General features: G+C 39.7%; 1 protein-coding gene across 4 annotated transcripts in view; it reads left to right on the plus strand.

The window, feature by feature from the left end:
- Positions 1-12,074, plus strand: part of KDM2A (lysine demethylase 2A) — a 150,023-nt gene that overhangs the window by 80,913 nt on the left and 57,036 nt on the right. The window contains exon 2 of one of the 4 annotated variants that reach the window (XM_039470718.2): positions 903-1,320. The exons of the other annotated variants lie outside the window; for them this stretch is intronic. Within the exon in view, the coding sequence (XP_039326652.1) occupies positions 1,299-1,320 (22 nt within the window). The 5' untranslated portion in view covers positions 903-1,298. The remainder of the gene's footprint in view (positions 1-902; positions 1,321-12,074) is intronic. 4 annotated transcript variants of the gene reach the window in all.

The following is a 12,074-nucleotide window of genomic DNA, read 5'->3' on the forward strand; positions in this document are numbered from 1 at the left end:
AACAGAGCAAGACTTCGTCTCAAAAAAAAAAAAAAATTGGCATGGTCTCGGGCACCCATAATTTCAGCTACTCAAGAGGCTGAGGCAGGAAAATCCCTTGAACCCAAGAAGCAGAGGTTGCAGTGAGCCAAGATTGTGCCACTGCACTCCAGCCTGGGTGACAGAGGGTGACTCTGTCTCAAAACAAGGGGAGGGGGGGCACCTTATTCTCTTTTCCCCTTTGAGAACCAGACATTAAAGACTAGCACATTCAGAATAGGAAGTGACTGCATATGCACCTGGAAAGTGCAGGCTCAGAAAAGACGTGAGAAAACTTACATGTATACCTCAGATTGATCTTTGATACAGAGATAGCCTACACAAAAACAACAAAATACGCAATAATAAAACACAGAAAAGGCCGAGCGCAGTGGCTCACACCTGTAATCCCAGCACTTTGGGAGGCCAAGGTGGGTGGATCACAAGGTCAAGAGATTGAGACTATCCTGGCCAACATGGTGAAACCCCATTTCTACTAAAAATACAAAAATTAGTCGGGCGTGGTGCCACGCGCCTGTGGTCCCAGCTACTCAGGAGGCTGAGGCCGAAGAATCGCTTGAACCCAGGAGGCGAAGGTTGCAGTGAGCTGAGATTGTGCCACTGCACTCCAGCCTGGCATCAGAGCAAGACTCCGTTTCAAAAAAATAAATAAATAAAAATAAAACACAGAAAACTCTGGGGAAGAGAGAGAATCAGATTTTGAGAGTTACCACATTATTCAAATGTCCAGTTTTCAACAAAAAAATCATAAGGCATACTAAGAAAGAGGAACGTATGGTCCATTAAAAGGAAAAAAAAATCAACAGAAAATATCTTTGAAAAAGTCCTGATTGTGGATCTAATAGACAAATATTTTCAAACAGCTGTCTTAAAGATGCTCAAAAAACTAAGAAATTTGTGGAGGAAGTCAAGAAAGCCAGAGACAAACTCTTGAAAGCCTCGAGAGAAAATAACTAAATGATTCATTACATAAAGGTATCCTCAGTAAAATTATGAACCAGTTTCTCATCAGAAACACTGGAGGCCAGGAGGCAGTGAGCCAATGTATTCAAAGTGCTAAAAGGAAAACAAAACAAAACTGTCAACCAAGAAGCCTGTATCTGGCAAAAACTGTCCTTCAAAAGGGGCGAGAAATTAAGACATTCTCAGAAAAACAAAAGCTAAGGACACTTGTTACCACTGGACCTGCTTTGTAAGAAGTTCTCAGGAGAGTCCTGCAAAGTGAAAGGAAAGGACATTAGATTGTAACTTGAAGCCATATGAAGAAATATCTCAATAAAGGTAAATACATGGGTAATTATAAGAGCTAGTATTATCTTAACAGTGGCTTGTAACTCCTATTTGGTTTCTCCATAGTTTAAGAGATGAATATATTTTTAAAAAGATAATTGTTAGCCTAAAAAATAGCACTGAAACTTTGAGTGTGGCCCCACGTTTTATTTGTACATAATTTAAGAGATTAATACATTTAAAAAAATTATTAGAACCGGGTATGACATTTTGGGCTGGATGAAAAAAAGAAAAATAAAAAAGAACCAGGTATAGTGGTACATGCCTGTAATCCCAGCTACTCAGTAGGCTGAGGTGGGAGGATTGCTTGAACCCAGGAATTCAAGACCAGCCTGGGTAGCATAGCAAAGACTCATTTCTCTCACTCCATGATTGAATGAAATACTAGTTTATGTTTAGGGGCATAAACTAATAACTAATAGGGGTCCAGTATATAAGGGTGGGTTTTGTGACATCAGTAACAAAAAAGGGTAGAGGCAGCTATAAAGGAGCGATTCTTTGAATAGTAGTGAAGTCAAACTGGTATTAACTAAAAATAGAATGTTTAACTTTAAGATATTAGATGTAATCTTTATGGTAACTGTAAAGAAAATACCTATAATATATATACAGAAGGAAATGTGAAAGGAATTTACACATTTCACCAAAGAAATGTATCTAAAGGCGGGGTGCAGTGGCTCACACCTGTAATCCTAGCACTTTGGGAGGCTGAGGTGGGTGGATCACCTGAGGTCAGGAGTTCAAGACCAGCCTGGCCATCATGGTGAAACACCATCTTAAAAAAAATAATAATAATAATAATAAATGTATCTAAATACAAAAGAAAACAGTAATTTAGGAAAATGAGGAACAAAGCTATAAGGATATAGCAATAAAATGCCAAAATGACAGAAATTCCTTACAAGTACTTTAAATATAAATGGATTAAACTCCCTAATCAAAAGACAAGAAATTGGCAGAATGGATAAAAATGACATGATACAACTATATGCTATCCACAGGAGACTCACTGAAGATCCAACAGGCAGAAATAGGGCCAGGTGTGGCGGCTCATGCCTGTAATCCAAGCACTTGGGAGGCCAAGGCAGTCGGATCACCTGAGGTCAGGAGTTGAAGATCAGCCTGACCAACATGGTGAAACCCCATCTTTATTTTTAGAAATAAATAAATAAAATAAAGACAGAAATAGATTGAAAGTGAAAGGATGGAAACAGCTATTCCATGCAAACAGTAACCAAAAGAGCAGGGGTGGCTATACTAATATCAGATAAAACAGACTTTTATTTTCATTTATTTATTTATTTAGAGATGGCATCTTGCTCTGTCGCCTAGGATGTAGTGCAGTGGTGCAGTCTCAACTTACTGCAACCTCTGTCTCCTGGTTCAAGTGATTCTCCTGCCTCAGCCTCCCAAGTAGCTGGGGTTTACAGGTACCTGCCACCATGCCCAGCTAATGTTTGTATTTTTAGTAGAGAGTGGGTTTCACCATGTTTGCCAGGCTAGTCTCAAACTCCCAATTTCAAGTGATCTGCCTGCCTCAGCCTTCCGAAGTGCTGGGATTATAGGTGTGAGCCACCATACTGGGCCCTAAAGCAGACTTTAAATCAAAGAATGGTTTCAAGAGGGGCCTAGTATAATGGCTCATACCTATAATCCAGCACTTGGGATTGCTTGAGCCCAGGATTTTGAGGCCAGCCTGGGCAGCATACCAAGACCTTGTCTCAGCCAGGCGAGGCAGCTCACGCCTGTAATCCCAGCACTTTGGGAGGCTTAGGTGGGTGGATCACCTGAGGGTCAGGAGTTTGAGACCAGCCTGACCAACGTAGCGAAACCCCATCTCTACTAAAAATACAAAAATTAGCCAGGCATGGTGGTGCACACCTGTAGTACCAGCTACATGGGAGGCTGAGGCAGGAGAATCACTTAAACCTGGGAAGCAGAGGTTGTAGTGAGCTGAGATCATGCATTGGACTCCAGCCTTAGCAACAAAGTGAGACTCCGTGTCAAAAAAAAAAAAAAAACTTATTCAATGAAAGAAGAGAATCTTAAAATCAACACTCTAACCTTACAAATTAAATAACTAGAAAAAAAGACAAACTAAACCTAAAGCTAAAGGAATGAAGTAATAAAGATTAAAGCAGAGATAAATGAAATAAAAAATAGAAAAATAGAGTCAAAAGAAGCAAAAAGTTGGTTCTTCTTTGAAAAGATAAGCAAAATTGGCAAAGCTTTAGCTAGATGGACTAAGGAAAGAAAGATCAAATTACTAAAATCAGAAGTGAAAGTGAGGGCCAGGTGTGGTGGCTCACACCTGTAATCCCAGCACTTTGGGAGGCCATGGTGCTTGGATCACCTGAGGTGAGGAGTTCAAGACCAGCTTGGCCAACCTGGTGAAACCCTGTCTCTACTAAAAATACAAAAATTAGCTGGACATAGTGGTGCATGCCTGTAATCCCAGTTATTCAGGAGGCTGAGGCAGGAGAATCACTTGAACCTGGGAAGTAGAGGTTGCAATGAGCCAAGATCGCACCATTGTACTCCAGCCTGAGAGACAAGAACGAAACTCATTTCAAAAAAAAAAAAAAGGAAGTGAAAGGATATTACTTCCAATTCTGTAGAAATAAAAAAGGTTATAAGGGAATACCATGCACAGTGGCTCACGCCTGTAATCCTAACACATTGGGAGGCTGAGGTGGGTGCATTGCCTGAGCTCAGGAGTTTGAGACCAGCCTGCGCAACGTGGCGAAACTCTGTCTCTACTAAAAACAAAAAGTGGGCTGGACATGGTGGCATGTGCCTGTAGTTGTAGCTACTCAGGAGGCTGAAGCATTAGAATTACTTGAATTGGGGAGGTGGAGGTTGCAGTGAGCCAAAATTGTGCCCCTGCACTCCAGCCTAGGCAACACAGAAAGACTGTGTCTCAAAAAAAAAAAAAAAGCAGTTGTTCATCAATGAATTGGATAACCTAGATGAAGTGGACAAATTCCTGGAAACACAAAACTTAACAAGACTAAATCACTAAGAAATAGAAAATTTGAAATTTGAATAGAACTGTATTGTAATTAGTGAGAAGATTAAGTCAACATTCAAAAATCTCCCAACAGAGAAAAGCCTGGGCCTGATAGCTTCAGTGGTGAATTCTACTAAACATTTAAAAAGGAACAAACACCAATTCTGTTCAAACTTGTCCAAAGAATTTAAGAGGGAACACTTCTTAACTCATTCTGTGAGGCCTGGATTACCCTATCAAAGCAAGAAAAAGACAGTACAAGAAAACTACAAATTGATACCCTTTTTTGTAAAAATCCTCAACAAAATACATGCTAAATTTAGCAGTATATTAAAAAGATTATACACCATGGCCAAGTAGGATTTATTCCTGGAATAGATGCTCAACATGTGAACATCAATCAATGAAAATTTAATTAACAGAGTGAAGGAGGAAAAAAGTCATATGATCATTTCAATTGATACAAAGAACACATTTGACAAAATTCATGATAAAAGCACTTGACAAACTAGAAATAGAAGGAAACTATCTCAACGTAATAAAAGCTTTATATGAAAAACTCCCAGTAAATATCATACTCAGTGGTGAATGACCAAAAGCATTTAAGATCAGGAACAAGGTAAAGATGCCTGCTTTTACTGCCTCTATTCAGTGTAGTATTGGAAGTCCTAACCAGCACAATTAGGCGAAAAAAAAGAAATAAAAGGCATGCAAATTGGAAAGGAAGAAGTAAAGTCACTTCTGTTGGCAGATGATACGACCTTTTTATTTGTTATTATTGGTATTTTTTTCTTTTATCATGTGTGTCTTAAATTACACTTAAGTTTTGCTTTTTATCAAATATTTCAAGTATACATAAAATTAGAGAATATCAGTAACAAAACGAATGCCCATCTATGAACCCAAAATGAACATCCACTTGTGTACAACTTAGTAAGAAATTAACCTTTTGTTATGTTTACTTCACCTCTTTTTGCAGAAGTTTATTAGAGTTGACATCCACTGTGTACCATTCTTCCCGTCTTCAGCCCCTTTTCCTTTCTCCTCTCTCCAGAGATAGCCACTCCCTTGATTTTTGATACACAGTCTGTAGATAGGCATATTGTTTTGCATGTTTTTAAACATTAACCAAATGACATCATAGTGTACAAATCATTCTGCATCTTTTTTACTCAACATTGCATTCATTTTAACTGCCATAAAGAATTCCATTGTATGAATATACCATAATTTGTCCACAATGTACCCATTCCCCCTATGATGGACATTTATGTTTCCATTTCTTGGTGCCCTGAGTGCAGTGGCCAATCTTGGCTAACTGCAGCCTCCACCTCCTGGGTTCAAGTGATTCTTCTGCTTCAGCCTCCCAAGTACCTGGGATTACAGCAGGCGCCACCACGCCCCACCAATTTTGTATCTTTATGGATTTCACCATGTTGGGCAGGCTGGTCTCAAACTCCTGATCTCCTGTGATCCAGCCACCTTGGCCTCCCAAAGTACTGGGATTATAGGCATGAGCCACCACACCCAGCCTCCATTTCTTTACTCTTACCAATAAGGCTACAATGAAGGCTAATACATTTCTTCTTGAGTACACATCATAGAGGTTAGGAGCTTAGAAGTGGGCTGAAAAGTATGTACATTTTCACCTTGTCAAATTGCTCTCCAAAGTGATTGTTCCAGTGTACAGTTTGTTCACTCAAGTATGAGAGTGTCCTTTGTTCCATGTTCTCTCAAATACCTGATATTGTGAGATATTTACTTTATTTATTTTTATTTTTTTTTGGTGGGGCAGAGACAGTCTCACTCTATTCCCCAGGTTGGAGGAGAGTGGCACAATCTCAGCTCACTGCAACCTCTGCCTCATGGGTTCAAGGGATTCTCCTGCCTCAGCCTCCCAAATAGCTGAGATTACAGCTGCCTGCCACCACGCCCAGGTCATTTTTGTATTTTTAGTGGAGATGGGGTTTTACCACATTGGCCAGGCTGTTTTTGAACTCTTGACCTCAGGTGATCCACCGGCCTCGGCCTCCCAAAGTGCTGGGATTACAGGCGTGAGTGAGCCACCACACCCGGAAGAGATTTTTAAACTTTTGACAATCTGATGTTTATGAAAGAGAAACTTGTAGTTTTTAATCTGTGTGTCCTGTAAGAATAATCATGTTCTCAGAAATGTTAACTATTTGGGCCATTATTTTTAAATTTTTTAAACTTTCATGTTCCCTTTTATTCTGTTACCACTTTCTCATAGTGACTAATAGCAGAAACTCGAGTTTTAAAAGTTAATACACATAAAGTGCCCAGAAGAATCACAGCCATGTTGTAGGAGATAGTATTATTATTTTTATCCTTTTAAGTACATACATATTCATGGAGACAAGGGTCGTCTCACTGTGTTAAAGAGACTGGGCTCTAGCCCCAGGCCTCAAGCAGTCCTCCTGCCCTGGCTTCTCAAAGTGCAGAGATGACAGGTGTGATCTCACTGCATCTGTCTACCATTTAGATACTAATCTTGGCATATTAATCTTGCCATTTTGGATATTAATCTTCCTTTCTTTTCTAGTATTAGCTTAAAATGTTCCATTTCTGTTCTCTTTGTATGTCTCAATTCTTGCTTCAACGTCAGCAGATAGGAATCCTGGCCTTGTGGAACAGCTGAGGAGTACATCTTTGCCTAAACGGGGGGAGGGTGGTTGCTTTACACCCAGCTGTCCCTGCAGCTGCTCAGCCAGATTCCCAGATCTAGCATCCTTCAAAACATCTCAACCTTGGTAACTCAGTTGCATAACCTTGGTAACTCAGTTGCATAACTAATATAGTAGTATTCTCCAAGGTGGTTGGATTACTGGTGATTTTTATTTTTGTTTTAAACTCTTGTATTTTCCAAATTATATACCATGGGACTGTGTTCTAAACTGTTCAGTATGAAGAAAACAAAGAGCTCAGTTACTGTAAAGAAAGTGGTTTTCTGGTCTCTATTCAGTGGCTCTGGTGTAATAGAGCTGTATCAAGTCTTTCTTTGCAAAACTCTTCATTTCCTTTTATTTTTATTAGTTGTCTGTGCTCTATGCAGTCTGTATAACTTCGGGTTTTACATTCATCAAGCAAATTACAGTTTTCTGTTAGAACTTCAGTTATGTTGTAATTATATTCACTAAAGAAAATACTTAACATAAGCCAACAATTGTCAGCTTATCCTAATTTAGTTAGAGTTATTATATTGCCTGTGTATTTACCCAGTTCAAAGCTGCTTCCATTGCCAGTATTTTATTTTCTATTTTATAACCAGTTCTCAATAAGCCTCCAATAAGGAATGAATCATTTTTCTACCACTTACAGCAGCTTTCTTTGCCAAATCCACAGTATCTTCTGTCAACTCAAGATGTTGTGATTTTTTTCAGACTTATCTCAGAAGCACAAGAATTGCTAAATTTCTCTCACTTAGATGTAATCTTTATATTGCATACCCACCCCATCACAGTTAAGCTGAGTCATGCAAACATAATTGTTGGTCATAAATTGAGGAGCAGTGGCACAATCGTTCACCTTAGGTCAATCTTCTGATGACATAATCCGCTACAGTGAAACCTCCTTTGGCAAAATCATTCATGGTGCATGAGCAGGAGTTTGCTGCCCATGAGCCTCAGATGCAGGCTAACTGCTGCCACCTCCACTTCTTCATGTCAGCCAGATGGCAGGAGGGAGCAAGTGGGCCTATTATAGTTTTAAGAGATGAGGTCTCATTATGTTTGTTGTCCAGGTGGCATTGAAATTTTGGACTTAAACTATCTTCCTGCCTTAGCCTCTTGTGTAGCTGGGACTACAGGCACGCGCCACCGCGCCTGGCTTAGTGATTAGTCACAGTAGCAAAAATGTGGTAGCAACCTAAATGTCCATCAATGGTGAATATATGAGCATAATATGGTATTTTCATAGACTGGAATATTATTTAGCCTTAAAAAGGAAGGAAAGGCCAGCACAGTGGCTCACACCTATAATCCTTGCACTTTTAGGAGGCTGAGGCAGGTGGATCATGAGGTCCAGAGATTGAGACCAGCCTGGCCAACATAGTGAAACCCCGTTTCTACTAAAAATACAGAAATTAGCTGGGCGTAGTGGTATGGGCCTATAATCCCAACTACTCAGGAGACTGAGGCAGAAAAATCGCTTGAACCCAGGAGGTGGAGGTTTCAGTGAGCCAAGGTCGCACCATTGCACTCCAGCCTGATGACAGAACAAGAGTCCGTCTCCAAAAAAAAAAAAGGGGAAATTCTGATACATACCACAAATTATATGAATCCTAAGGACTTACGCTAAGTGAAATAAGCCAGCCATAAAAAGACAAATACTGTGTAATTCCACTGACTTGAATGAAGTATATAGAGTAACCAAAATCATGGAGACAAAATAGAATGGTGGTTACTGGGGAGAAGGGCAGTGGGGACTTAAAAGGGCCATAGTTTCAGTTTTATAAGATGAATAGAGTTATGGAGATGGGTGGTGGGTAATGTTTTTACAACATTGTGAATATATTTAATAACACTCAACTGTACTCCTAAAAGTGGTTAAGATAGAACAGTTTATGTTTTTTGTATTTTACCACAATTTTTTACAAGTTGAAAACAAGAAAGTAGACTCCTGGATACAGTATTCAAATTTCTGAGCTATACACATATATAAGATCTTATTCAATCATCAGTCTTTCTTTGGTTTTCTTCCTACTTCCTTATGACTTTTCATCTCCTCCGTAATCTTCTAACTGCTAGTAGTGATCTTTGGGAGCCCTTTGTAACCTTATATTTTCTAAATAAACGCAAGGATATACACAGATATCTTTGCTGTGACTTAAAATAAAGCAGCAATTATATGTAACCTAACAGACCTTATCCGAAATTAACTTTTTTTTTTTTTTTTTGAGACAGGATATTGCTTTTGTCACCCAGGCTGGAGTCCAGTGGTACAATCATGGCTCACTGCAGGCTTGACTTCCTGGGCTCAAGCAGTCCTTTCACCTCAGCTTCCCAAGTAGCTGGGGCCATACGTGGGCACTACCATGCCCAGGTAATTTTTGTATTTTTTTGTAGAGATGGGGTTTTGCCAAGTTGCCCAGGCTGGTCTTGGAACTTCTGAGCTCAAGTAGTCAACCCGCCTTGGCCCACCAGCGTGTTGGGATTACAGGTGTGAGCCACTGTGCCCAGCCAGTAACTAACTTTCTACCCAGATTTTTAAAAGTCTGGGTATTTTTTTGTTTCTTGGATAGCTAATCACTGGCAAAATACAGTGAAAAAACTGATCAGCTCTTTTCAGCCTGTGGTGGAATGTTACTTCTTCAGTTTCAGTTTATGTCTCAGAAAGAAGTAAGCCATTCTGTCATGGAACTTTCTGTGATAGAATGTATTGGTTGATAATATGGACTCTGGAGCAAAGCAGTCCCCAGCAACACTAATTACTAGCTCTGTAATCTTGAACAAATTACTTAAATGTGAAGTACTTAGAACACTGTCTGGCATATACAGTTGACCCTTAACAACGTAAGGGCTAGAAGTACCAACCCCCAACAAGTCAAAAATCCACATATAACTTGGAACTTCTCAGAAACTTAACTGCTGATAATCTACTGTTTACTGGAAGCTTTATGTATAATGTAAACAGTTGATTAATACATATTTTATGTTGTACATATTGTATACCATATTCTTACAATAAAGTCAGAGAAAAAATTATTAAAATTACAAAAGAAAATATGTTTACTATCTTTTCATCTTCATGATGAGTAGGCTAAGGAGGAAAAGGTGGGATTACTTTTGCTGTCTCTGGAGTGGCAGGGGTGGAAGAAAATTCACGTGTAAGTGAACCCATATAGTTCAAACCTGTGTTGTTCAAGGATCAGCTGTGCTGAGTTCTCAGTAAATGTTAGCTATTACTTTGACCATCACAGAATGTGCCCTGGTCCATACCCAGAGTATGACCACACCTCATTTTATTGCACTTTGCTTATTGCACTTTGCAGATAGCGTTTTTTTTTTTTTTTGTTGTTGTTGTTGTTGTTGTTGTTGTTGTTGTTTTTGTTGTTGTTGTTGTTGTTTTAAACAAATAGAAGGTTTGTGGCAAACCAGCAGTGAGCAAATTCATAGCTGCCGTTTTCCCAATAGAATGTTTTTGTAATTCTCGCACTATTTAAAACATTTTCATTATTACTTGTTAGTGGTGATCAGTGGTCTTTTTTTTTGAGATGGGGTCTCACTCTGTCACCCAGGCTGGAGTACAGTGTTACAATCTTGGCTTACTCTAACCTGAACCTCCTGTGTTCAAGCAATTCTCATACCTCTGCCTCCCATGTAGCTGAGATTACTGGTATGGGCCACCACCCCTGGCTATTGTTGTATTTTTAGTAGAGATGAAGTTTCACCATGTTGACCAGGGTGTTCTCAGACTCCTGACCTCAAGTGATTCACTCGTCTCGGCCTCCCCAAAGTGGGTCACAGGCATGACCCAGTGCACCCAGCTGATCAGTGATCTTTGACATTATTATTACACTTGTTTTGGGTGCTATGAACTGCACCCATATAGGAGAACAGACTTGAAATGTTGTGTGTGTTCTGACTGCTTTGCCAAATTGCTATTTCCCTGTTCTCTTTCTCTCCTCAGGCCTCCCTATTCCCTGACACACAACAATATTGAAATTAGGCCCACTATTAATGTTACAATCACTTTAAATGAAAATTTAGAAATGATTAAGTTTAGTGATAAAGGCATGCCAAAAGCCAAGATAGGCCTTTTGCATCAGATAGTTAACTAAGATGTGAATGCAAAGGAAAGGTTCTTGAAGGAAATTAAAAGTGCTACTCCAATGAACATGGGAATGTTAAGAAAGAAAAATAGCCTTATTGCTGATATGGAGAAAGTTTGAGTGGTTTGGAAAGAAAATCAAACTAGCTATAACATTCCCTTAACACTTTGGGAGGCCGAGGCGGGTGGATCACGAGGTCGAGAGATCGAGACCATCCTGGTCAACATCGTGAAACCCCGTCTCTACTAAAAATACAAAAAATTAGCTGGGCATAGTGGCGCGTGCCTGTAATCCCAGCTACTCAGGAGGCTGAGGCAGGAGAATTGCCTGAACCCAGGAGGCGGAGGTTGCGGTGAGCCGAGATCGCGCCATTGCACTCCAGCCTGGGTAACAAGAGCGAAACTCCGTCTCAAAAAAAAAAAAAAAAAAAAAAAACATTCCCTTAACAAACTTTAAGCCACAGCAAAGCCCTAATTCTCCTTAATTCTGTGAAGGCTGAGAGAGGTGAGCGAGCTGCAGAAGAAAAGTCTGAGGTGAGGAGAGGTTGGTTTATGAAGTTTAAACCATCTTTGTAACATAAAAGTGCAAGGTAAAGCAGCAGCACATACTGATGTAGAAGCTGCAGCAAGTTATCCAGGAGATGCAGCTAGGATCATTAATGATGGAGGCTGCACTGAACAACAGGTTTTCCATGTAGATGAAACAGCCTTCTATTGGAAGAAGATGCTCCCTAGGATTTTCATAGCTAGAGAGAAGCCAACTGCTTCACAGGACAGGCTGACTGTCTTGTTAGGGTCTAATGCAGCTAATGATTTGAATTGGAAACCAAATTTACCATTCCAGAAAACCTCATTTACCATTCTAAAATCTTAGGGCCCTTAAGAATTATGCTAAATCTACTCTGTTAATGGAACAACAAAGCCTAGATGACAGCACATCTATTTT

This window comes from Saimiri boliviensis, chromosome 6 (assembly GCF_048565385.1).
Source record: "Saimiri boliviensis isolate mSaiBol1 chromosome 6, mSaiBol1.pri, whole genome shotgun sequence".
Taxonomy (NCBI): domain Eukaryota; kingdom Metazoa; phylum Chordata; class Mammalia; order Primates; family Cebidae; genus Saimiri; species Saimiri boliviensis.